The sequence below is a fragment of the Mauremys mutica genome, chromosome 3 (genome assembly GCF_020497125.1).
Source record: "Mauremys mutica isolate MM-2020 ecotype Southern chromosome 3, ASM2049712v1, whole genome shotgun sequence".
Taxonomy (NCBI): domain Eukaryota; kingdom Metazoa; phylum Chordata; order Testudines; family Geoemydidae; genus Mauremys; species Mauremys mutica.
Window position 1 is genome coordinate 100,474,634 of NC_059074.1, and position 27,630 is coordinate 100,502,263.

The 27,630-nt window shown below is 45.5% G+C and overlaps 1 protein-coding gene across 2 annotated transcripts in view; it reads left to right on the top strand.

Annotated features, from left to right (window-relative positions):
* The first annotated feature begins 22,765 nt into the window (after positions 1 to 22,765).
* Positions 22,766 to 27,630, top strand: part of ENPP1 (ectonucleotide pyrophosphatase/phosphodiesterase 1) — a 73,857-nt gene continuing 68,992 nt past the window's right edge. For both annotated transcript variants that reach the window (XM_045011052.1, XM_045011053.1), the window contains exon 1: positions 22,766 to 22,951. In XM_045011052.1, coding sequence (XP_044866987.1) covers positions 22,772 to 22,951 — 180 coding nt within the window. In that variant the 5' untranslated portion in view covers positions 22,766 to 22,771. The remainder of the gene's footprint in view (positions 22,952 to 27,630) is intronic.

Below are 27,630 nucleotides of genomic sequence, written 5' to 3' on the forward strand. Positions count from 1 at the left end.
GAAGAAGCTGGCAGGAGAACAGCGGAGAGGAAATATTTCATAAGAGACGTTCCTGTGGTCTTACAGAATCCTATCACACAAGCCAACACAATGAAATGTCCATCACCCCAGCTGCTAGGGCTTGTTACAATTACAAAAGAAATGGGAAAGCTGTTTTCAGAAAAAGAGTTGGCAGATTTGTGCCTTATTATGAAAACTGCATCTGCAAAAAGAGTTTCCATAACTTAGGAAACATCAGCCTTTCCATTTAACTAAATGCTTCACAAGAATACACAGTATACTTGAAAAATAACAGTTGTTTTAAACTTCTCCTTGCTCAGCATCAGAAAGGTAGGATGGCTCTTTTGTGTCTGGAGTCAGTGCTATTACACAATAGCAACAGAAGCTAGGAGGGATAGCTCAGTGGTTTGAGTGTTGGACTGCTAAATCTAGGGTTGTGAGTTCAATCCTTGAGGGGACCCTCTGGGGCAAAAATCAGTATTTGGTCCTGCTAGTGAAGACAGGGGGCTGGACTTGATGACCTTTCAAGGTCCCTTCCAGTTCTAGGAGATAGGTATATCTCCAATTTTTTTTTAATAAGCCAAAGAGCATACAACACTCTTTCCCTAATTAAAAAGTTTCACCCACATCCTCCCAATCCCAGGGTATCTGTTCCTGGTCGGGTTTAGGAGTCATTTAGGTGTCTTTGGTAGATGCTTGGGTGCCTTACAAAGTTCTCCCCAGCAAAATTATCCAGAACCCCATTCTGGAGTTTGGTGGTGGCCTCCCTTGTCAAAATTCAGTCCAGCTCCTCAAGGCAGAGGCAGTTGGTGGAAGCATTACTGGAGGTCCAGTTGTTGTCCCTTGTGTTATTCTAGCCCTGCCAGAGCTCCTTTGCAATGAGGTGGTGCTGGTCCTTCTCCTGTATTTACTCTACTAACTGCTTGCAGATTTTGGCATTCTGGTGACTTCTGTTCAGATGGGCCTGGACATGCTCCTCTCCCCAGATGTCCAGGAAGTCCAGGACCTCCCCGAAATGCAGGGCATACCTGCTATAACGGGTATGTGATTTGGGTGTGTGAACTCGCTACAAAAGGGCACACCAGGCTGTGTGCCAGCATTTGAATGGGGAGGTGACATCCACACAAGATTACCCTGTAGCAGTAGATGGCATACACGTAAACTGATCCAGATGAGAAGAAATGCAGGGTGGGATAGCTATGGAAGGATAGCCAAAAGTGGCATAGTTAATTCAAAATACAACAGCTGCTGCATATGTCCACACAAACCTTGTCCCCAAAATAACTAATTTCAGTCAGAGTTATTTCACTTCCAAAGCAAATAAATGAATATGGGATAACATGCCAGATAATTGGAAAAAGGGACTTTTTTGGGTGGATGCCAGGCAGTTTATCTCCAAAAAGGAAAAATTATTCTGAAAAAACTACCCCTTGTAGACAAGTCCTAATAGGGTGTCCTGTTAGGAGAAGAAAGATTATCTCAATATTTCCTTTTAGGAAATAGTGAGAAAGCTAAGCAGTAAGAATGTTGGTAATCAAAGGTGCTTGTGTTTATGGTATGTTAAATGAAATACATCTACCCTGGAAAAGGCAAGGTCACAGGGTGGGCTGGTCCTTTAAGGGTTTGGGGCTCAGCCCCTCCCCAGTCCCCCATGCCTTATCAGCTCATCCCAGGAGATGGGTTTGTGCTTGGGACTGATGGTTGGGTCAAGTGACCAGGAATCATGTGAAGGTAGCCCAAGCATGGTCCTTCACAGAAGAGAGAACTTGCTCCCTCAAAGAGGAAGAGGCAGGTAAGGGCTAGGAAAGGCGTCTCTAGAGGGTCCCAGAATCAGCCTCACAGAGCTCTATGGTTTAGAAAGATTGGAGGCATTGAGAGCTGGGGCCCTCACACATGAGTAACTGAGGAGAGATCCCTACAGGGGATCCAGAAGGAAACCAGAGTCAGAGAGGAGTGGGGAAGAAGACTTCCATGCCAGCCACAAGGAAAGGCCCAGTTGAAGCTACCTGCAGTGAGGAGCAGGTGCAAAAATACTTACAAGGGCACTAGGAGCCTGTGAGGGGCATGATGGATTGCTGAGCCTGGAGAAGAAGGCTGTTGAGTTCTGGCTTTGAGTTAAACTGATTTTTATGTTTAGAAACCTTCTCCCAGAAAGGAAAGAACTAGTTGCAATAGTTTGTTTCCCTGAGGAGGGAGGGAAACCTCAGGTGGCAGGGAAGACTTTGTTATTGGCAGTAATAAAGGGGTTCTGAGTCCAGAAAAAGGGACATGGATATAGATTTAAATAGTGAAAAAGGCTTGGCTGACTACTGGTTACAGAAAGATTGCTCGGCAGTGCATACCAGGATCCTATCATCATTGGACTAAGAAGTTTATACATTGTTATATTATAAACCCCTAAATGTGTTGAAAGCAGTGTGACAAAGTTCCTCCTCTACCTTGGTGGGTCCTGCACTTATTGGCAGATTTGCTCACCTCAGTGATCTTCCCTACAGTCTGGATCAACTTCTCTTGTGTCTGATCAGGAGTTCGGAGGTTTGGGGGGAACCCGGGCCCGCCCTCTACTCCAGGTTCCAGCCCAGGGCCCTGTGGATTGCAGCTGTCTATAGTGCCTCCTGTAACAGCTGCATGACAGCTACAACTCCCTGGGCTACTTCCCCATGGCCTCCTCCAAACACCTTCTTTATCCTCACCACAGGACCTTCCTCCTGGTGTCTGATAACACATGTACTCCTTAGTTCTCCAGCAGCACACCCGCTCACTCTCAGCTCCTTTTGCTCCCAGCTCCTCCTCCTCCTCCTCCTCCTCCCTCCCTCTCTCTCTCTCTCTCTCTCTCTCTCTCTCTCTCACTCTTCCTCTCCTCTGGTTCCTCCTCACCTGACTGGAGTGAGCTCCTTTTTAAACCCAGGTGCCTTGATTGGCTGCAGGTGATCTAATCAGCCTGTCTGCCTTAATTGGTTCTAGCAGGTTCCTGATTACTCTAGTGCAGCCCCTGCTCTGGTCACTCAGGGAACAGAAAACTACTCATCCAGTGACCAGTATATTTGCCCTCTACCAGACTCCTGTACCCCACTGGCCTGGGTCTGTCACAGCAGATACTTACAAAGAAATGGCAAGAGAATTAGCTGTTTGTGAAAGAGGTACCTGAAAAGTACTGATTATGAAACTGCAACTTAGAAGTTAAACTAGTATAGGCAAGGACAACACCCCAGTGTTGAATTACACCCTGGACAGAACAATGAAAGATATCTTGTGAAGACAAGATGTTCGACAGCTGAAGTGCGTGATCTAAGACAAGCTGGCTCGTCCAGAAAATTTTTGCAAACTACATGGCCCAAGATATCTTGCACAGCCAGCTCACAGAATTTTCCAGGAACAAAAGCAGCAGTAAACAGCTTGTTTTCTTTTTGGATAAGATCCATGGACTAAAACTAGGATTCTGGTTGAGTCTCTTCAAATTTTTGTAAGAAATATGATGTTTTGCTTTGATTGACGTCATTAGTTTTTTTTAAATAGGAACAGTCCAATGGACTGCCCCTTGAGAATTGGATATGAAAGCCAGTTTTGTTCCTTTGAAAGCCAAAGAAACCTGGATGGGAGACGTATGAAGTTTTTAAGCTGGCCACCTGAGGAGAGCTCTTGCAGATACCGATCTGTTTTCTTTTCAACTTGTTAGGGTGCCTCCCAGCACAACTGAAAAAAGACTGTAGTTGTATCAATCACATGCTTCATACATCTTTGTACTACTAGCTCCTGCAGTGAGCTGAACTGGGAGTTAAATACAAGTCTGACGAATAATTGACTTTCTCCTCAAGTTAATTACTTTCTGGAAGTGGGTACTGAACTGATAATGAAGTCCATGTGCATATGTCAGTGTCATAGACGTTGGGTGAAATCCTGGCCCCACTGATGCCAATGATGTCTTTGATTTAGCTAGGGCCAGGATTTCACCCTTTGTATCTAGATTTCTCTAACAAGTTCCAGTTTAGATATTGAAAGGTAACTTTAAACTAACAAAGTAACCCCCTTGTTGAGCACTGTACACTTATTTACCACAATTAACTTGTAAAGGAATATGAAAACCCTTTATGGGTGCATACTTAGATAAAGTGAAAATAAGGGCCTAATTCTCTTATACTAAGGCCCTTTACACTGCTCTGACATTTATGTTAAGGCCCTTCTCTGCTGCTGAAGTGGTGTAAAGCAACTTTAGTGTAAGTGAGAATGGGGATCTAGCAGCTTAAGAGAATTCCTGAGAGTTGCACTTAGTCTTTAGGCTTCATCGTAAGGGTTTGGAGTTGGCGCTAAATAGTTGAGTATTTTTTAAGTCCTTGGGAGAGTATAACGTTTATGTGAAACTCTCAAATGTTAAAAAGGGTCATTACTATAAGTCTATAATAGGAAAGGCGACCTCAGTGAATTGGCTTGTGAGTAATTAATCAAAATTGTTTGAACATTTAGCCTGTGAATTAACGTTCACTCTTTGCTATGTTAAAGTCACCATTCCAGAATGGTAGTGAAATAGGAAAGTGGGTGTTTACAGTCTTCATATTATGTTGATCCTTGATAACAGTCCAGATATCATTTGGACCCATGTGTCAAGTTTGTACTCACACTAGCGACAATCCAGTGCTGTGTTATTTTCACATACGTCATTAGTTGCTGCTGTTAGGGGTAACCAATGAAGCTTTGTAAAACCACTGTTGCTCTTGAGTATTTTTCTTTTGCTAAGCAACTGAGATCCAAAGAATCCAAAAAAGATGGTATGGGAAACTAATCAATATTAGAGTATAAAATAAACATTGGCTATCTTTTACAGTGTTTGTGTTCATGCAATGGTGTTGTAATAGTGATGGTTTTAGGATATTAGAGAGATGAGGTGGATGAGGTAATATCTTGTATTGGACCAACTTCAGTTGGTGGGAGAAACAAGCTTTCGAGCTTGCATAGAGCTCTTCTTCAGGTCACCTTGTCTCTCTCACCAACAAAAGTTGGTGAAATAAAAGATATTGCCTCATCCACCTTGTCTCTCTAAGTGTTTGTCGTTATCAGTTTAGAACAGGCTGACAGTATAGTTGAAATAGGGGAAATAGAAAACCAAATTAAATGGAAGATACAGTCTAACATGGTAAGAACTCTCCTATTTAATATTCTTCCTCTGCCAAAAGGGATTCTAATTATAGTATTTGTGATTTGGGTTTTTATGTAACCCTGAAATCCTTGTGTGATCAAAATATGTATTGTACTGTACATAGGCCTGTTTTCAACCAGTTTTGGCATTTAAAGTATTTTAATAGAACACAATCAGATTGCAAAAGCATATGTCCAGATAAAGACTAATGTTTGGGGTTCCAAAGGCACAGGACCAATTGGTTTGTTACTCAGGTGTGCTGTAAACCCAGAACCAATGGAATTATTCAGCATTTACATTGTTATAGCAGGAGGGAGAATTTGATCTATGACCTCTAAAAGTGTATGTGTTTTGTGCCAGTATAACCTATGAGATATTTTCAAATGCTCTCTGTTCTATCTGATGGAATTGTTTCTTTAACAATGTACGTTTATGTAATGTACATCTAGCAAAGTGTAGCTTCTTATTTAAGAAGAATTGACATAAATGGTGAGAAGTTATATTGTGCTCTTCTGGAATAGTCATTTCTTCCTCTGCATACTTTCTGTAGCTCAGAGTTTCCCCATCCTTATTCCTTACACTCTACCTCCCAATCCAAGATACCCTTCTCTGTTGCAGCGACCTTTTCTTCTGGCCAAATAGGAACAAATGGGGCTCCATTCAGCACCCATACAAAGGTCAAAACTTTTGATGGGTTGTAGTGATTTCTAGTGAGAAATAAGATCCTGCCTATTACTACCTGTGAGAAATTAGTATATATATTTTTATCAAACTACAAACTCTATTTTGTTCTGCAAGTGCCTGTGAGAGAATACACCCCTGTATTCACACCATACACACTATTTTAATAATCTTTGTAAAAAGTATGCCTTGTAAACTATCCTTTGAAAACTCATAATTTGCTGGTCATTATTGTCCTGGTACAATATGTATGGGAGCATTGTATGTGAAGTTATAAGATTCCCCTGTATGATGTAATTAACACATGTTCCAAACCCCACAGCCCTGCTCTAATAGAAGTTGGCAAAGAAGATCTGTTCTAAACAAAGGAATGTGTTCTCTGCTTACTTTGCATTTAAGTAGTACAGTCATCAAGCAGAAAGGGAAGACAAAGTTCAAACAAATGAGAAAAACAGCAGGGAAGATCCTTCCACATAGACACTCTGACTCCTGGTTCTCAGCTGGAAATGTTTTTCAAGAGGGGGACAGAAACTATAAAAGGAAGGACAAATACCCTAAGGCACCCCTCTCTCCCTCCTTGTCCCATGCATTCACTGCATTAGAAGAGACAAAGGAAGCAGCCATTGAACTCTGGGGAAGGATCCTGACCTGAGCATTTGGTCAGCAATCTGCTGGAGCATGTGGTGAGAAACTTTGCTTGAATCTAATATACTTTAAGTTAGGCATTAGCAAACATCTTATCTTTATTTTTCTTGTAACCATTTCTGATTTTTATGCCTCATTACTTGTACTCACTTAAAAATCTCTCTTTTTGTAGTTAATAAACTTGTTTTACTGTTTAAATCTAATCCAGTGTGTTGAAGCTGAAGTTTCTTGGTAACCCCATTTGGGGTAACAAATGATGTGCATATTATTCACTTAAAGGAATAATAGGCTCAATATATTTGCTCTGCCCAGGAAGGGGCTGGGTAGTACAGGACATACATCTCTAGGGGAAAATATGAGACTGGGAGTATGTTGGGATCACTCTGTGGTAAACTTTAAGGCTGATAAGAGTCAAGGTGTGGCTGTCTGGCTGCAGCACACACAGATGGAGCTGTAAGTGATTTATATGCTGGATGTTTGTGAGCAGTAAGGCATTGTAAAGGGCACCCCAGGTTACAGGACAGGAGTGACATAGCTACTCATTAGTCTGAGTTGTACCCTGATAAGTCACAGCACCATTTGGATTGTAAGTCTATGCATATCTCCAGTTTTGCTTTTTACCCTCCATATTGTGCTGAAAGCTCCATAGAGGTGTCAGAAGATTTTTTTGCATCAAGCAGAAGGCTGAAAATGCAGAGCAATGAAAGGCATTAACCTGGAAGGTCTCCCATTTAAATGCAAGTACCATAAGACAATGAGCTAGCTTTCACCCAAGGAATCAGTGTATCTAGGTGACAGTGTAACCAAACAACAGCTCACCTGATGAGGAACTTGAAGTCACTGAGGAGAATCACCAGATGAGAATGGAGGGTTTGGAACTTTATAAATGTGAGGTTGTTTTAGCAGCCCTTGGAGAGAGGGGAGCAGATCAGGACCAGCAGTAGACAAGGCTGAACTTGAGGAGAAGAGGAATCTTCGATCCTTGAAAAGACACTGACCAAATGCCAAAGGGCTCTTCATGTGGTGAGGAAATTATGGCAGTGATCTGCATGCAAGTTTTGTTGTTGTTCCATTGATCTGTTATCTCTTGTACTGTCTAAGAGTGAAGTGGGGTGTGTTCAGAAATTCCTTTTGCAAAGTCTGTGTAACCTCTGTTCCCTGTGATCTAGTCCCGGAACAGGGAAACAGAAAACCAGAGGATGCAACAGCTACAGGGGAGGCTTAGGAAAGCTGGCACCAGTTTTGGGGCCTAGGCAATTGGACTATGGCATCCCCATTGCCAAAAGGGAGTGTCAGTCATGGGGTCTGAACCTGGCCAGTGGGTTGAGAGACCCAGAGCTAGAGAGATGGTGCTTCAACTCTGCCCAGAAAGTCGAGAGCAGAAGGAACCCAAAGTTCAGGTCTAGTACAGCAGCCTAATGAGTGTCCACCAGAAGGAGCTCCCCAGGGTTAGAAGAGCAGCCCCTTTTCAGGGGTTTAGTGTGTTGCCCCCATAGCAGTTTTTGGTCCGTGTGATCTCTGGGAGACATATATTATGTCCTGAAAATCCAACCCTTGTTTCTTGGATGATAGTTCAGAGAGCTATTAGGTCTGCTAGCCCTGAAATCCTTACTCTGTAGTTTTAGAAAGCACGTATTTGTTCATGAAATTTATTTGCTGATATATTATCTTGTCCATGTGAAATAGGGTTTGTTATAGCACTGAAATGCAAACTTGGCACTCCAGGCTCTAGCTTTCAATAAGAAGGCTAAGAAAGCCATCATCTGTCATTTCTGGAGAACTCTACATGTAATATTTGAAATATGATACTACTATGCAGAACACAGTGATTTTTTTTTAAACTTACATTGAACTTCATTATTGGTCATACCCTGTCCCAGACCCTTTCAATCCAAGATTGTTCTTTATTACAGCATACAGTTTTGTTCAGTCTTGTACTACCTTATATAATTCTGATCTGCTGATAAAATACCTGCAAAACTTCAGTAACAAAGTACAAGACGTATGAAGAAACTGAGTATATCATCTGCCCCAGAATTTCTCCAAAGGGTGTGTCTAGTTACTGAATTTTGAAATACTTTAGACCCTCAGTCATTCAATTCTTATGGCAAAGAATTTTGTAAGTGCACAATGGTGTAGTTAAGCAATAATCCAAGTGTACTCCATGGGGAAAATACCAGACATGTGCTTCATGCTGAATTAAGAGTTCATCTTGTAACAGTCAAACAAGACCAGAAAAGAGAACTCCTAACACTGATGAAATCCTTGTCAATTGGAGACTCTACCTTTCCTTCATATAATTTGTAACTAAAGGGCATTTTGATGTGTGTTAGACACATATATTTTTGTCCTTTGGCTGCAATGTTTGTCATAGAAGAGTCTTTGGCTGTCTGAATACAAGTTTGTAATAAAGAAATGTGGCATTTCAAAAGCACCCAAGTGACTTAAACTGACTTTCAAAGCGATTTGTGTTTCTATTTTGTGTTCCTAAGTAACATAGGCCCAAATTTGAAAGATATCTAGGCATTGCTGCACTTAACATCACAACAGCCAACTGATTTAGGATCTTAAAAGATTTAAATCCTAAATCAGCTAGCCTTTGCGATACTGAGCCCAGCAATTCCTAGAAAGCTTTTAAAATCTGGTCCTTAGGCACTCTTGAAAATCCACTCAAAATATTTCTTCTCAGATTGATTGATTTGCAGTACACTTTGTCTCTTCTTCCAGCATATACCTTTTTAACTTTTCCTATGTGTTTTACTTTATCCTGAAGAGTTTATACTCTAAGGGCCTATTTTTTGCCACCCTTACCCATGTTGTCATACCTAACTTGAATTGTCAAACCAATGGGAGTAAGGGAGGATTCAACAGGAGTAAGGATGATAAAATCTGGCCCCAAGAAGACAAGCAACATATCATGGTTGGAAGAGAGTTATAGTCAATGTCAGGGCCGGTGCAACCCATTAGGCGACCTAGGCAGTCGCCTAGGGTGCTAGCATTTAGGGGGTGGCATTTTGGGTCCTTTGGCGGCGACTGCGGTGGCCGGATCTTCAGCCGCCCCGGTCGTCATTGGCATTTAGGCAGAGGGACCTGGGGCAGGTCTAATTCATTTTCCTTTTTCTACACAGACCGACTTTCTTATGTGCACAGTATCTGGGGAACAATGGATTTCTTCAGACTTTATTTAATGATGCATTAGAACATGGATTTTTTTTCTCATTATCTCATAATTGGATTTAGAGAGTAGACCTTTGCTTGCTAAAGGAGATTAAAATACAAATGATAAATTTGACTTTTGACACTAGCATATTTTGTTTCAGTAAAAGTTGCCCTGGGTAATATTAAAGACTCTCGGATGTTTCCCATGTTTGTCTTCTCATGTCATGACTGGTATCTGCTATAACAGCGGCCAACACAATGCTGTTACTGCAGTGTTTCAGCCGTAACTGTTCAAAGGCACCTAAGTGTGTTTCAGGATTAATTGAGAGGCCAACAATATTTCTGTATACTTTAGGAAAATGAAAACTTGCAAACCCAATGTTCCGTGTTGATAAAATATAGGTCAGTGCTATTGCCTGACTGTGCCCTTTGCAGCAGTTTGCCATTATCAATACAAATAAACAGTAGCAATAGCCAAAGAGCTTTTATTGACTTGCACCTGCCCAGTCCAGTGGAAAGGCTGAAATCAGTCCAGACTTTGCTAGTTTCCAATTATAGCCAAAGGCTATGACAGAGATTATATGATCAGGCAAGTTACTGTTAGACCCAGGTTCTCCTTGAGGATCAGTAAAACACTTGAAAACAAGAGATGGGCTTTGCAAATTTTATTTTTTTTGTGTGGTGTTCTAAAAATAATCTGTTGTAGAGCATAAGACTAAGGACCTGTTAAACAACCAGAGAGACACTATGGAAAATCAATGGGTTGTTACCAGATCTTGATGTCTCAAATTTCTTAGCTTGGTGGGAGTTCGTGACAGTTCTAGAATCTAAGTTCTTTAATGTGCGGCTTGGAATTCATCCCACTATCTGAGGCTTGGATCTTTGCCCTACTACATTCTTTCTGGTATACTGAAAATGGTAATGCTTGGCTTATTGAACATACCTGAGAATAGCTTTAACTGGCATACTTCAAGCCATGGTATGCAAAGGGACAATGAATGTCAGAGATAAAACATTCCTTTCTGATATAGATCCACGAAAAAAGTGACAAATCCAAACTGAGCCTTTTCTATTACCTTCTAATTTCATTCTGAATCCTCTTCTCCCAGTTTTTTTTAATCTAGCTGTGGGAAAACTAAGAAGAATCCACAATCCCAGTGCACTCTGACAGTGTTCATTCAACAGCAGGTGGTATATTTCAGGGCTACATTGTTGTGGTGGCACTAATAGTCATCCAAATTTGTGTGTGCTTGATTTTTGTTTTTTTGTGGGCAAGGAAATGCTCAATCTTGGGAAGACATACTGTGGTGTTGTTAGTTTGGGGCTATACAAGGTTCTGTGTACAGGCAGGGATCTTCCGGAAGGGAGCTGTGTGAGCAGCAGAAGAGTTTGCTCTCTGCCTTTTTCTCTGATTAGAGTCAATTCATGAGGCAGAGTTGCTCTCTGGGAGCTGGGCTTTAGTGTTCAGCTGGGATTCCTGAAAGAAGGGACTGCCTTGTATACTGGAACAGACCACCTCTGTTCAATGACTGGTATATGTGTAAAATAAAACAACTTACACTTAAAATATATTTGGAGTCATCACTGATTTCTCCTCCACTGAAAACTGACCTGCAAGGCCCTAGACATCTGCTACCTCTCAGCAGAGGAGCAATGCTGGCATTGGAATAAGGGCAAACAATTTGGTCTTAGCGCAAAGTACCTGGACCCATCTGACAAACACACTAATCTCAATGTTCAGTTCCTGCCCTCCTGAATGAATGCAGATTATTGTGACAGTCTGTACCCCCCATGTTCATCCTTTTTATAAGACCATGATAAATTTTGTACAAAGTATGCATCGTGGTATTGTTTGAAAACTCATAATCTCCTGAACATTATTGTCTTGGCAAACTGTCTGTCAACAGTGTGAGTAAAATTATAAGATTCTACTGTATGACATTGCTAAAACATGTTCCAAGTTTAGAAAAGCAGGCACAAACCGGTTCCTGAGAGACAAAAGATAAACTGATGCCTCAGCCAGATGTCAACATAATCAAATAGACTATTTGATTAAGTGCCCATTCTTGGGCAGGAAGAAGGGTGTGATCAAGAAATGTATATATTGGCAAAGAAACAGCTGGGGGTTCCCATCCCCCAGACCTCCTGTCTCCTAAATCACAACTGGAGATGATTTTAAAAGGGAAAAGAGAACGCTCAGAAATGAGAAGAGAAGCCCCAAAACACTCCTCCCTTTCTCTGCTTGTGGTATCAATGATACCTGAAGGAACACTGAACTGGGGGAGAGAGTTCAGCCAATAAAGATTAACAAAAGCAGGTGATGAGAGAAACTTTTGCCTTAAATTAAATTAGTTTGCTAAATTAGATGTTAATTGTGCTTTACCTTTTTAAAATTTGTAACCAATTCTGACTCTTATGCCTCATTACTTGTAATCACATAATCTTTCTGTCTATAGTTGATAAACTTGTTTTATTGTTTTATCTAAATTAGTGCGTTTGGATTAAGTGTTTAGAAACCTCCATTTGATGTAACAGGGTTTGTGCATACTATTTTCTATTATTGAAATGACAGACTTTCTATGAGCTTGTATTGTCCAGAAGAAAAGAGCTGCATAGTACAAGATGCACATTTCAGGGGGAAAGTCTCGGACTGCAAGTTTGCTGGTGTTGCCCTATAATTCTTGAGTGACTGGCTATAGCACTCATACAACACAGAGAGAATTGTAGCGAGTCAGTTTGGCTCCCCTCCTGCCCAGCAGAGGGAGCGCCTAGCCAGAAGCCTGAGGGGGCGGGGCCAAGGAGCATTGAGCCCGCCCCTCCAAGGGTCAGCCGGCGACCCGGAAGTATAAAGGCCGTCCGGCAGAGCTCAGTAAGGCGCCAGCCGCTGCAGGGAGCTCGAGACTTGGAAACCTCCAGGATCCAGGGCAGCCGCCCAGACTGGCCGGAGCTTCCCCGCGCCCGTTACCTGGAGGAACCCCCGGAGCTTCCCCGTGCCTGCTACCCGGAAGAACCCCCGGAGGTTCCCCGCACCCACTACCCGGGGGAGCCCCCGGAGATTCCCTGTGCCTTCTATCCGGAGGAGCTGCTGGAGCCTTCCCGGACCTGCTGCTACCCGGAGGAGCCGCCCGAGCATGTCTGGCCAGACTTCCCTGAGGAACTGCCGGACCTGCCACCAAGTCCTGGCTGAGAGGAGCCCATGCTGGTGGACTGGCCGGGGACCGATGCCACGGACCAGGTAGGCCCTGAGGGGGAGACCGGAAGTAGCCCGGGGGTAGCCGACCCCAGTCAGGCTGCAGACACACCCGAACCTATGTCAGTGTGTTGCGGTTAGGATCCCCACTGATCGTCAGCGGTGATAGCCGCTGCTAGGGCCCTGGGCTGGGACGCAGTGGAGTGGGTGGGCCTGCGTCCCCCCCTGCCACCCCACTCGCGGGTGGCAGACTCCCCCTCACCCAACGTTCAGGCGTAAGAGCCTGAGCTTAGGTACAGGATTCTTTGCTCAGCCCTGAGCCAAAAGGGTCTGAGCCTTGTGACTCTGGGTGTGGTGCCCCGCCCAAACCTAGGGCTGGGCCCCTTCAGACTGTGTTGTGGCTCAGCCCTGAAGCAGAGGGCTTGAGCCCCCCTTTGACTCTGTATTGTGGCTCAGCCCTGAAGCAGAGGGCCTGGGCCCCTTTGACTCCGTGGTTGCTTGGCCCTGCCGAAGGGGCCTGAGCTCCTTAGACTCTACCTTGTTGCCCAGGTCCGGGCCAGAGTGCCCGCGCCTTGGGACTTCTGTGTTTGTCGCCCAGGATCGCCGGGGGACCAGACGGCGTGTAGCGAGCCGGTGTGGCTCCCCTCCGCCCCTTGGAGAGGGTTGAGCCCCGGTCGCACACCATTACAGGGCTGTTTGTGAACAGACCAGGAGTGGTTGTTCTCACAGCAAAGCAATGAAAGAGGCATCCCATGTTGGAGAGTTGAGGGGACATGGCTATTAAACAGTCCAGATTGTACCCTGGGTAATGTCCTAACAACTGAATTAACTTTATCTGAAGTGTATTTATATTTGTGCAGGAAGACCAGTATGAAAACCCTTATGTTCCTGGGGGCCATATAAGTGCCTATAGATAGAGTCTCAAAGATTGTTCCATGATGGATTATGGTCAACATTTTGTTTCCTATTCCCTACTGCTTTCCTTTGGACTCCTCTCTCTCTCTCTCTCTCTCTCACTCAAGATATGCTTGCTCTCAGAGGATACAGTGGAAATGCTACGTGACCTCTGGCCTATGGGTAACAATATTTTAGAAAACATTTTCTTCCCTGCATGGCAGTGAAGTGAAAATGTAAAGACTCTGTGGGATGCAGCTCAGGCTGTACCATGCCAAAAGTTGGTTGTGGCATGGTGGAGGTTCAAGTTGGATAGGCACAAATTTCCCATCACTATGTTTCCTTCTTTCTTCTTGGAGCAGGTCATAATTAATCCTTAGTATTAATGATTATTATTTACTTGTACAGAACTACAGCTGTGCACGATTATTTCCATGTATACAACATCATAAAGTTCTCAATGTATTTTCTCCTACAAGCTATTATAGGAAAAAGTGAGTAATGTTTGGGGTTCTATTTTGTTTTCAAACATGGGGAGTAGATTAATAGTTCCCAGTGCAATTTATTAACTTGAGGAGCTAGCGAACAGGAACAGCAAACAGTGGAGTTTTGCAAGGGAGATCTCCAGGTGAAGGAGGAGCAACTATGTGACCCTGGAGGTGAGTTTGTTGTGTGCTTTCCACTTGCCATGTGCCTGCTTGATTGACATTTATAATGTAGTCTGTTTGGGGTGGCTGTGTGCTGAGCTTAGTGTTATATCCTTGGGGCAGCCGGTGTAGGAAGCAATCACTTGAGGCCAGAGAGCAGACAGCTAACCAAAACCTCCATTTTATTTACAGATACAGAGAGCTCACTCAGCCGGTTGAAACCGGCTGAGCTATCCCTTAATAGTCTAACTGAGTTGCCATAGTAACAAAACCCATGACAACCAAATACACAACTTATTCCTCCCCCCCTAATAAGAACATCCCCTAAATAAAACACACACTAAACTAGAGAAGGAGGGTAGACTGCCTCCATTCCCGGCTAAACCCTGGGGATTATTTTGCCCCATAACCGTGGGTTCGCCCTAACTAAAGATCCAGCCGATGAGGAGGCCTTCTGTCTCTAGGTGGATTACGGTGAACTTCTGGTGTTGTTGCACCCGAAAGTACTAGGGGCTCAGGGTCCGCAGCACGAATAGGTGAGGAGGTGGTATCAGCTCGTGCTGGGCAAAGGGGTATCTCAGCTGCCGGCAGTAATGAAGGAGAACAGTCAGGAACAGGTGACTCATGATTCGGTGTCTCACCAGGAGGGGTGAAGTCAGACCCCTCAACTGCAGATGGGTCCTGAAGACTGGCATGACCTGGCAACAGCTGATCTACATGTCGCCGCCAGGTAAGATTCTCTGCAGTCCGGACTGTATAGGAAACGGGTCCTGTTTGAGTGATGACTGTGGCCGAGACCCATTTAGCTCTGGAAGTATAATTCCGAGCCAAAACTGGCTGTCCTGGGCTAAAGGTTCGGTCTTTTGCTCTGGGTGCCCGTCTGATGACTTGATATTGCTGCTGATGTTGCACAGTTTGTCTGGGTTCAGAAGGTTTCAGCAGATCAAAGCAAGTGCGCAGCTGTCGTCCCATCATTAGAAAGGCTGGGGATGCCTGGGTCGTAGCATGAGGTGTGTTTCTATAGGAAAGTAAGAAGGTATCCAGACGCTTTTGAATGGAGTGTTGTCCCTTTGCTGATTTCAAAGCGTTTTTCATTGTCTGCACAAATCTTTCCGCTAATCCGTTGGTGGACGGATGATATGGTGCTGACGTGATGTGGTGTATCCCATTTGCCTTCATAAAATTTTGAAACTCCTGAGAGACGAACTGCGGTCCGTTGTCGCAGACCAAAACGACTAAAGAGTCCTCGTAGTTTTTGGATAGTACTCTCTGCAGTAGTGGACTGCATTATAGAGACTTCTGGCCATTTAGAATGGGCATCTACTGCCACCAAGAACATGCTTCCTTCAAGGGGGCCAGCAAAGTCAACGTGAATACATTGCCACGGGTTTTCAGGCCAGTCCCATGGGTGTAGGGGTGCCCACTGGGGTGCATTTCTTACACCCTGACATGACATACAAGCTTTTGCTTTCTCTTCAATAGCACCGTCCAATCTAGGCCACCAAAAATAGCTTCGTGCAATTTCCTTCATGCGCACTATTCCACAGTGACCGGAATGTAGCTGTTCTAACATCTGTGATCTCAGGGGTGGTGGAATAATGACACGCCTCCCCCACAACAAACAACCAGATTGGACCGATAACTCCGTCCGCCTGGATATGTAGGGAACAAGGTCGGGTGAGACCGGAGAGGTTTGTCGAGATTTTCCATGCATCACCAGGTCCATAACTTGGGATAATACTGGGTCAACGCGGGTTGCCTTCTTTATCTGAGTAGCAGTGATGGGTGTATTCTCTACCTGTTCAAAGTAGAAGATTTCCTTTTGGGCACTATCTTGATGTTTGACCGGTAAAGGCAACCTTGAGAGGCCATCTGCATTGCCGTGCAGAGTGGATTTCCGATATTTGATTTCATATGTGTGTGCAGAAAGTATCAATGCCCAACGTGCATACGACTAGCAGCTAATGGGGGAATGCCTGTGTAGGGTCCAAAAATTGATGTCAGAGGTCGATGGTCTGTAAGAAGAGTAAACTTTCGCCCAAACAGGTACTGATGAAACTTCCTAATTCCAAAAACAATTCCTAATGCCTCACGTTCGATTTGGGCGTAGTTAGTTTCTGCTTTGCTTAGAGTGCGTGAAGCAAAAGCAATAGGTCTTTCTTCTCCCGAAGGCATAATGTGTGACACGACTGCTCCCACTCCATAAGGGGAAGCATCGCAGGCCAATTGCAGGGGTAAGGATGGATCAAAGTGCGTTAGAACTTCAGAATTTAACAATGCATCCTTAGCTTTGTTAAATGCAACATCACAGGCTTCAGTCCACTTCCAGGCCTTGTTCTGCCCAAGGAGCTCATGAAGTGGTTTTAGCAGTGTGGCTAACTGTGAGATGAACTTTCCATAATAGTTCAGTAGTCCTAGAAATGAGCGCAGCTGGCTTACATTTCGAGGTGGGGGAGCCTCCACAATAGCTTTAACTTTTGCAGGGGCCTTATGAAGACCTGCAGAATCAATGATGTGTCCCAAATATTCAACAGAGGGCTTGAAGAATTCACACTTGTCTTTGCGAACTCGTAGGCCATACTCTTCCAGTCTTTGTAGGGTAGCCTCTAAATTCTTTAAGTGATCCTCTTCATTTCTTCCAGTGACCAGGATATCATCCAGATAGCACTGAACTCCTGACAAGCCACACAAGATCTGGTCCATAGCCCTCTGGAACAGGGCGGGAGCCGATGTGATTCCGAAGGGTAGGCGACAGTATCGATAAAGCCCCTTATGAGTCACAATAGTCAACAGCTCTTGGGACTTTTCATCGACGTGCATCTGTAAATATGCTTGACTCAGATCAATCTTACTGAACTTTTGTCCCCCAGCCAGGCCTGCGAAGAGGTCATCGATGCGGGGAAGCGGGTATTGCTCTGCACACAACACTGGGTTGACAGTGACTTTAAAATCACCGCAAATCCGGAGAGAGCCATCTTTCTTCACTATTGGAACGATAGGAGTGGCCCATGAGCTATGGGTAACTGGTATTAGGACTCCATTGGTGACCAGGCGCTCCAGGTCTGCTTCAACCTTTGGCCTGATGGCATATGGCACAGTTCGGGCTTTCAGATATTTTGGTGGACTGCCAGGTTTAATGTTCAATGTCACAGTGATTCCCTTCATACTTCCCAAATCATCTCCAAAAACAGCAGCATGTTTCCTTAGTATAGGGGTTAGACTGGTTTCTTCTTTAGTCATCCGGTGCACTTCTGCCCAGTTCAGCTGAATCTTCCCAAGCCAAGACCTACCCATTAAGGCTGGGTAGTTACCTCTCACCACAAACAGTGGCAATTTAGCCGCCTGTCCATTGAGCTCCACCTTAACATCAATAGTGCCCAACATGGGCACAGCTTCACCTGTATACGTCTTCAGAACAGTTTTTGTTGCCTTAAGCGGAAGTTGCTGTAGCTTTTCCTTATACACAGTCTCAGGAACCAGCGAGACAGCTGCACCGGTGTCGAGTTCCATGCGTATAGGTTTGCCCTCCAATAAGGGGGTTACCCAGTATTCATGTGAGCCCGCTGCCAAAGACAAAACATGCAGTGGCACTTCCTCTTGTGAGGAGGTGTCACCTTGATCATCCTGGGTCTGCTCTAGGGTATGCAAGGTTCCTCTTTTTGTCGGCCAGACCACAAGCCTCTTTTTCTTTTGTTTACAGGCATACTCAATGTGTCCCTTTTTGCCACAGTGTCGACACACCAGGTCCTTACACCAGCATTCTGATGCCTGGTGTCCCGGCTTACCACAGCGGTAACATTCTTGACTCTGCACAGTTTTGTGGGTCGGTTCTTGTGACACTTTTTGCACCCTAGGGGGTGCACCGATGTATTGTGCCTCCCTTGTAGCCAGTTCCATGGAGACAGCAATATCAACAGCCTTCTGTAAGGTAAGCTGAGCCTCTGTCAGTAGGCGCTTCCGTATAGCTTCACTGTACAGGCCACACACTAACCTGTCACGCAGGGCATCATTTAACATTTCTTTAAATTCACAGTGTTCTGCTAGCTTTTTTAGAATGGCTACAAATTGTACAACTGTTTCATCTTCCTTTTGGTCTCTTTTGTGGAACCTATATCTTTCAGCAATTACCAGTGGTTTTGGGGAAAAATGGGACCCCAGGATTTCCACAATGTCACTGTAAGATTTAGTTGCTGGCTTAATAGGGTGTAGTAAGCTGTGTAGCAGGGAGTAGGTTTTAGCCCCTACAACACTTAAGAATATTGGCACCTTCTTCGCTTCTGTAATGTCATTTGCAATAAAAAAAAGCTCAAAACGCTCAGTATACACATGCCACTGCTCTATATTCTCATCAAAAGGTTCCAGTGGCCTGGTCAGAGTAGCCATGATTTTAGTTTCACTTTCACAGACAGTGCAAACAAGCAGCTTTTTTTTGTTTGTTTGTTCTTTACCTTAACTTCTACTTCCTTCTGTTACTGGAGCAGCACTGGAGTCTCACCCTCGTCGCTCCTTGTTATATCCTTGGGGCAGCCGGTGTAGGAAGCAATCACTTGAGGCCAGAGAGCAGACAGCTAACCAAAACCTCCATTTTATTTACAGATACAGAGAGCTCACTCAGCCGGTTGAAACTGGCTGAGCTATCCCTTAATAGTCTAACTCAGTTGCCATAGTAACAAAACCCATGACAACCAAATACACAACACTTAGCAGCCTGCTAAGTGAGGTTGAGAACTTCTTCATGAGGCTCTAGCTTACCATCCTTTGATCCCCAATCCCTTTAGGATCCCTGAACAAGGGAACAGAGCTACTCAGGGGAACAGGGGTTTAAAATGCCAGCTCCTAAACATCCAGAGAAGCTAACAAACAGGGGAGTTATGTGAGGGAGCTTAGGTATATCTAGCTTTCATGCTCCCTCTCTAACAGTCTCTAAACTTAAGCCAATAAATACCTGCTCCAAAACGAAAAACAGCAGCAAGAGCAAAAATAATGCCAGCAGAAGTCCAGCAGCAGTGTGTGGGCTATCCAGTTTATTGCACTGAATGCAGCATGTACGATTACCTGCCTGATGGGCAGGTGGCTTATCTGTGCATTTGGTGCAAGCAGCTCATGGCCCTCGGAGACTGAATACAGGCTCCAGAGTGACTGAATTGGTGGAGCTAAGGGAGACAGAGAGAGATACTGAGGAGACCTTCCGGGACAGTGTCTGACAGCCTCTGTGCTGTTGAGGAGAATGAAAATCTCAAGGAAAGAGAACATTAAATGGGAGTAGAGGGAAATGATCCCATAGTTGGGACTTTCCTTCCATATGATGTCATAGTATCCTCTCATACTGAGGATACCCCTCTGGAGGAGGGGACCCATTTTTAGGAAGAGACAGGTAATGGTAATGGAGGATTTGATTTTAAGAAATATAGATAGTTGGGTTTGTGATGACCAGGAAAATCGCATGGTGAATTGCCTCCTTGGTGCAAATGTTGTGGATCTTTTGAGACATCTAGTCAGACTTATGAACAGTGTTGAGGAGGAGCCATGTAGGTATCAATGACATAAGGAAATGTAGGAGAGAGGTCCTGGAGGCCAAATTGAGGCTGCTATGTAAGAGATTAAAGTTCAGGACCTCCATGGTAGCATTGTCTGAAATGCTTCCAGTTTCACGTGCAGGATAAGTTAGACAGGCAGAACAGCAGGGTCTCAATGCATGAATGAAATGATAGTGTGGGGAGGAGGGTTTTATTAGGAACATGATTCCTTTTGGGAAAGGAAGGAAGGATGGGGGGCCACCTAAACCAAAAAAGAACCAGACTGCTCTCATTCACTTCCCTTGGACATGCAGGCAAGTGACTGGCTCTGCACACAAATAGTGATTCTACTTTCAGTGGAGTCAATGGCAAACCTCCTATTCACTGAAATAGGCACAGGATTGAGCCTATGGTGAGTAAGGTGGGCCTGGAAAGGGGTAAGACCTTGCTAAACTAATTCAGCATATCTTCCAAAAAAACTTTGCTGTACAATAAAGCTGCATAGTGGACAGTGGAATACAGCAAGGACATGGAACAGGCAAAACAACTTCTCGCTATAGAACCTTCCATAGATATTCAACAGTAGCATAGGGCAGCTTTACCATAAATCAGGAGGAGGGATAGCTCAGTGGTTTGAGCATTGCCCCCGCCCCCCCCCCTTAAACCCAGGGTTGTGAGTTCAATCCTTGAGGGGGCCACTTAGGGATCTGGGGCAAAAATTGGTTCTGCTAGTGAAGGCAGGGGGCTGGACTCAATGACCTTTCAAGGTCCCTTCCAGTTCTAGGAGATTGGTATATCTCCAATTATTACCTTTATTACAAGTGAGAGACCTCCTTTCTATTGATTCATAGTAGAATCATTAGCCTAGGGCCTTGAATCTTTCTATAAGTGGGAACTGTGTATAATGTGGAAAAATGGAGGGGAAAGGGATACAGGCAGAGATGGTGCTGGGAACGGAGTGAGTGAGAATAGGAATTTTAGATAGTACAGTGAAAGTGTCATTTAAGTTATCTTAGTCTTGCTGAGGTCAGAATTAAGATCGTTCAGTACAGTGTGACTATGGAGAGTTGGATGTGTGTAACATTACTGGGCTTTAAAGGGAGTTTGAGCAAATGTAGAGCATATGTGAGCACATCTGGATGTCATGGTGTTTACTTGATAGTAAGTGGATTGTGATGGGTTGGATCCTAAACCCTAACTGGTGATTGCTATGCTTTTATAAATCACATTTATGAAATGCCCTTGAGTAACCTTAGTATGCATTAACCATTTTAGGTAGAGTGAATGTGTCTGTCTAGCCAAACAACAAAATTGCAATTAAATACTAAATTCAAGGGCTCCCTGATTTATGGTAAAGCTGCCCTATGCTATTGTTGAATATCTTCCAGGTTTTAAACACTTAATTAGAAAACCCACCCAGCATTGCCAAGAAATGGAAAAGAAATTAATCAGACAGTGGAAAACACATGCACTAAAGTAGCAGTTTGCAAACTTCTTCAGCTGAGCCCTCCTCCCCTCTTTGAGTTACAATTTTTGGTTATGTACGTGCCCCCCAATAAATATAGACACATACTAAGTATGCTTGATAGACCACTCATAAACCTAACAGAGACTTTAACACAATTTAATTACCTACAGCTGTAAGTATCATATACACAGATACTCACAAATGGCACGCCTGAAGTTTGCAGTGCTGTGCTTCTATGTTGAATACCTGTCCCTCCTCCCTTGAGCTCTCAGGGTGGAGGAAGAGGCATGTGAAGATCGCTGGGGGCAGAGCCAGTACTGGGCATGGAGACGGTGGGGAGGGGAAATTAGCATGGCCATGGCAGATGTTGACACTGACCCAGTGGCATTGGAACAGTTTGTATGGTGGGGATGCTGAAAGCCACTGAACAAAACGGTAAACCCTGTACATGATAGGAACCACTTCAAGCTGGGGGTGCTATGCTGCTGCACCCCTAGTTCTAGCTCTAGGTTGCCTACTGAGGTGAGTCAGGGGTGGAAGTGTCACTCCCTCCCTGCCCCCCCCGCCCCCAGGGGCTAGCACAGGCCCTGCCATGCGGGGCTGGCTTGAGCTGCTGGGCTTTGCTGCTCCCCTCACCCCCCAATGTTACTCCCCTAGGGCTGTACACTCTGCAGCTTGAAAACCTCTGCACTACAGCAGTAGCTCGAGCTATTACGCTCCCTTTCCTGGCACTGTAGCGAACTGTTAGCAGAAAATATTCCAATAGAGGAGCTCCCCGGGGAGCGTGGTGCTGCACCTGAGAGCAAAGCAAGGCCAGCTGCAAACACAGCCAACGAGACAAGACTGGCCCTGAAAACCTTCCTCTCCTCCTGCTGGGACTGAAACCAAGGAGTAAAGAGTTAACACCGTAACAGGGGGCCCTTTACCGGGAAAGGCAGGAGGAGCAGTTCCCATCGTCTTCAGCTTGACTGAAGCGCTCCCCCGGCTCTGCTTCATTGTGTCCAGAGCTGGGGGGGCAGGGGCTGCGGGGGAAGCCTGGGCACAAAGAGGGAAAAGCTTTTCCAGCCGCAAAGGAAAGCAGCGTGGCTCGCCCTGGTAACCCCCCCCCCCCCCCGCGTCTCATTCCCGCAGGCGCGACGCGCCCGGCCATGCGGGGCAGGGGGGCCCGGAGTGGGGCGCCGCCTCCCCCTGGGAGAGAGGCGAGCAGAGAAGGGGGCAGCGTGAAGAAGCGCGGAGGGAAACGCCGCCTAATCCCAACACCCCCAGTGCGAGACCGCGGCGGGCCAGGAAGCCGCCCGGGCGGGAGAGGGAGAGCGGGGGCAGCCGCCGGGCGCGCTCCTGGCCTGGCCAGCGGGGAGGCGGGGCCGGCCCGGGGCTGCTCTGTCACCCTATTAATAGCGGCGGCCGGAGACAGCGCCGCTGGCCAGAGCTGCGGGGACCATGGAGGGAGACGGGAACGCCGCGGGGAGCCTGCCCGGGAAGCGCAGCCTCAGCCACGGGGCGGAGCAGCAGGCGGCGACTGTGCCCATGCTGCCAGCCATGGAGCTCGCCCAGGAGCCGGAGAAAGCAGCGCCTAGAGGCAAAAGCAAGAACCCCAACACCTATACAGTGCTCTCCCTGGTAAGAGGCGAGCGAGGGGCTCAGGGACGGGTGCCCCCAGAGGGCCGGGTCCTGCTGCTCTGCAGAGGGAGCCGTGAATAGCCACAGGTAGGACCTTAGTCCCCTGCTCTCCTGCTGCAGCTTCCTGGTGCTCCCCTGCTACCTGGCCATCAGGAGCAGGGCAGCCCCGTTTCTTGGTTACAAAGGCCCCCCCCCCCCCCCCCCCCCCCCGCGAGTGCTGAAATTCTGCAGAGGAGTAAAGAAGCCTGGTGCTGAGCAGCCTCCGCTCCTCTGTCTTTGATTCGGCAGGTTTCAGAGTAGCAGCCGTGTTGGTCTGTATCCCCAAAAAGAACAGGAGTACTTGTGGCACCTTGGAGACTAACACATTTATTTGAGCATAAGCGTCCAATGAAGTGGGCTGTAGCCCACAAAAGCTTATGCTCGGATAAATGTGTTGGTCTCTAAGGTCCCACAAGTACTCCTGGTCTTTGATTCAGCACTATTTTTTCCCTCAAGAGGGCGTATGGGGAACTAGCAATTAAACCATAACATTAAATAAAACATGTGGAGGTGGTGCTTTAATGTGCCTGGCTGATGTAGCCAGTGTGGGTAAGTTAGATGCACTCAGGCAGAGATGCGAAGTGCCTCACTTTATCTTGCATTCATTTAACTCTGGATTTAAAAGTATCTTGTGCGAAGGACTTTGCCATGTGCTTCAACAGGGTATTTAAAAAAACCTTCTGTCACAAGCTGAGAGCCTTGTAGTCAGAGAACAGGAGGCTGAGCCATGAACTGGGGGTCTAATCGTTACTCTGCGCATTGCCTGGCTTTAGGCCAGCTAGTCAGAGCTCTCCAGGTCCAACTGGGAAATTGACCCATTGTTGACAATGGTTGTCTGCGGTGGGTCAGCCTGTTCTGTAAACGGTTTAACTAGTAGGGAGGCACAGAACAGGTTTCAGCACTACCAACTCTTCAAGAACACTCCGAGTGGTAGTGCTGAAAACAGTTTCATCCTGCCTGGATTAGCAGTTCAGAGAGAGTGTTACACAGTTCTGTCAGAAATTATTTTATCTTCTATTTTCATAAGTAATATCCTATCTGAAAGAGATAGGGGGAGGGAATCCCCCCACTCATCTATTTTCCTCATTGCATTTAATAGCACTCATTTTCACTGCTTCCTCTCTTTGAAATTAGTTGGTTGGTTTTTCCCTGTTGTGGGTGTTTGGCAATGCAACCTGGGAGAGGAAAATAGACAAAACGGTGACTGAAAAATTTGTAGTGGACCAGAAGGACAGGAGCAGTACCAGAAACTACTTTACATTAATTTTTGAAGTTATGTCAATTAGAAGTTTATGGTGTCCCTTGAAACCATTTTCAGTCTTGTTTTAGGGAGACCCATTGCTGACAGTGGTTGTTAGTAATGGGCCAGTTTCCTATTACAGCTACATCTCCACTGTTCTCATTTTTGCCATCTGTATAATAAAGATAATAATAACGTTCATACCTCACAGGGATGTTATGAGGCTAAAATGATTAATGTATATAAAGAGTTTTGGCATCCTTGGGAGGAAGGCACTATAGAAATACAAAATATTGCTTTTGCTTGTGTGTGCATAAGCAGTAATTTTTAAGTACAGTATGCTAAGGCCTACAGCTTTGAGGTTCCTTTTAAAAATATATATATAAAACTTGCAACCTGTTCGATAATTAGTGCTAAAATACAAACACTGCTGGCACTTTAAAATGAACTGTGCACCACCTCGCAATTGCCTTTAAAAATCTGTATCTGTTAGCTGTATATTGATCATATGCATGCCTGTCTGATGTGTGAACTGTGCATAATCACTTGTGAGTTTTTTTAAGTCTTGTCGTAGGTAGTGTAATTATATTATATGCTAAATTCACCCCAGAGTTTTGGGCAGATTTTTCTGCTGTAGAACTTACTGGCAACCCCACTGGTGAAAAACCGTGTCTGTGTGTGTGATGGAGGTGGGAAGGAGATGTGGCATTGGAAGGTGGTTACAGCCATGCTCTGGGGTTAACTATAGAAGGTCAGCACAGCCCCAAAATTGCTTGGTGCTTTCTGGAAAGGGCTGATGGTGAAAACTTGGCTCACTTTTTCAAGGCACCTGATTCAAAGCAGGGACTTGAACCTAGCTCTCCCACATCCCATGTGCATATCCTAACCATCAGCCTGTCGCGTATGTTGGGGTGAGTGGGTGTCCTCTCACTCTGTCCTGACTCCTGTTCAATCTATTCCACTTTGCATTAATAATTAAATATTAATTGGTCCAGAGAACAAGTCGCTGACTGTGTTCTCCAGTGGTTATGGCATTCACCTAGAACAGAGGTTCTCAAACTGTGGTCCGTGGACCACCAGTGGTCTGTGAGCTCCATTCACATGGTCCATGGATAGTTCCATTCAGGGGCGGCTCTACAAATTTGGCCGCCCCAAGCAGTCATGCCCGGGAGGCGCCCCCGAGCCGCGGGAGCAGCGGACCTCCCACGGGCATGACTGCGGAGGGTCCGCTGGTCGCGCGGCTCGGCTGGACCTCCCGCAGCTGCGGGCGGTTCGCTGGTCCGGCGGCTCCGGTTGAGCTGCCGCAGGCGTGCCTGCGGGAGGTCCAGCCGAGCCGCTGGACCAGCGAACCGTCCGCAGTCATGCCAGCGGGAGGTCCACAGGAGCCCCCGGCCAAGCGTCCCCTCCGCAGTCATGCCTGCGGCAGGTCCGCTGCTCCCGGGGCTCTGGTGGACCTCCCGCAGGCATGACCTCGGCAGGTCCGCCGGCCCAGCCTGCCGCCCCCCGGGAAAGGGCCGCCCCAGGCGGGTGCTTGCCCCGCTGGGCTCTGGAGCCGGCCCTGGTTCCATTTAAGTTGCATGCCTGGGTGGCTGCACACAAGAGAATGAAGGGCCACCCACATAGATTAGTAGAGCTGCGCAGTCGTGGCTCCACTAATTAGGAGCCTGGACCTTGGAGAAGATACACATGTAAGGTGAGGTGGTGGCCTGGGGGAAATAGGGGATAAGTGGGAGGGGGGAGTGGGGTGAGAAGAAGGGGTGGGGGGAATTTGGGACATGCAGGGCTGCGGCGGCCAGAGAAAGAGGCGACCTTTCCTAGCTCCAGGACTGCAGCTGCCAGGGACAGACAGCCTTCCTTCCCAGCCTCAGCTCAGGGGCTGCTGTGGCAGGGGAGAGAGGGTACATCCATCGAATTAGAAAGGTAAGACTACTGATAATAAAATATGAGTTGTGTGCTTTTATTTGTAGTACAAAATAATGTAGATTATTATTAAGCGTTTTTTTATATAGTGCTTTTATCCAAAACGCTTTACAATAGTTAGCTAATGGTACAAACAACATTTGGAAAGATCATTAAGTGGTCCCAGATGAAGACCCTGCTCTCAATCAGGTGTCTAACTTGTGTGATACTGGCTATTGCATTATCTATTTTTGTTTTTGTCATAGAAACATTTCATGACATTTCTGTTCTGTCCTAATGCCGAATGGGAACATTATTTTATATCTCAAAATTTTTCATGGAACGGGAAAACTTTCCCACCCATTTCTGTGCTTACGAGCTTTGCTGAACAAAGATGGACCTAAACATGCTTGAAGGTAATGTGTGCTTCAGTGCTCTGCTAAATCAGAGCCCTATTTGCTCAACCAGTGTTTTCCCTCAGACTTGTCACAGTATTCATCCCTCACTGAGGATTACATACATAGAGAGTCTGAAATTTTAAATTAAGCATTTTTGAGTAATCCAAGCACAACAATTTTTTTTAATCTCTTTAAAAATATGACTTGCCCTTCACATTTTCTGCTGTTGCTGACACTCCAATAACTCAGAATGGTCACACAGAATTTACAAAATTTTCTAAAAAACTGGGGGTGATGTTAGACTGAGAAAAAGCATGAGTATTTGCAGGCAAAAGGTCCTGAAAATGGTGTTAGAAATGAAAGTCCCTTAAACATGGCTATAATGAAGAGATTGTGTCTCTTCAGTGCTTTTAGGGAGAATATTTCTAGTTGTAGATGTAACAATATGTGCAATGATTTCATACCCAGCTGTGCTAGGATTTTTATAAATACTGAATAATGCATTTGATTCAGGACTGATGATCAGAGAGCACTTGCATTAAGGTTTTTGCTTCTTCAGAAAGCAACAGGGCTCATTTACATTCTCCTCTCTCTAGCTACAGGTTACTCCCACAGATGTCAATGGGAGTTGTGCATACATAGGGCATCATGTGGCTTGCCCCAGTCACAAGGGTGCAAGGCCCAAATTACAGAAGAACTGCATAGCTTCTGTGTGGAGGGGAACAGGCTACGGGGACTGTACCTGTGAGGCTGGGGTGGTGGTTTCACAAGCTCTTATAAGCTGCAGAGCAGTACTTAGCAAAGGCGCTCCATACAGGAACATACAGTGGCTGATGAAGGTTTGTGGACAGAACAAAAAGTGTTGTGGATTTACACCTCTGTGCACTAGGACTGTATTTGGTTCATTGAATATAAATGTGGGGAGTTCTGTGCTTTGGATGAAAAATATCTCACATGGACCATCCATATGAACCTGAGTCAGAAATGGTCTTTAGCATAAATAGAGGGTCAGATCCTTGGCTGGTGTGAATTGATGTATTCTATTGACTTCTATGGATGTATGTCAGTTTTCTCTAGTTGAAGATCTGGCCCAAATAGTGAAA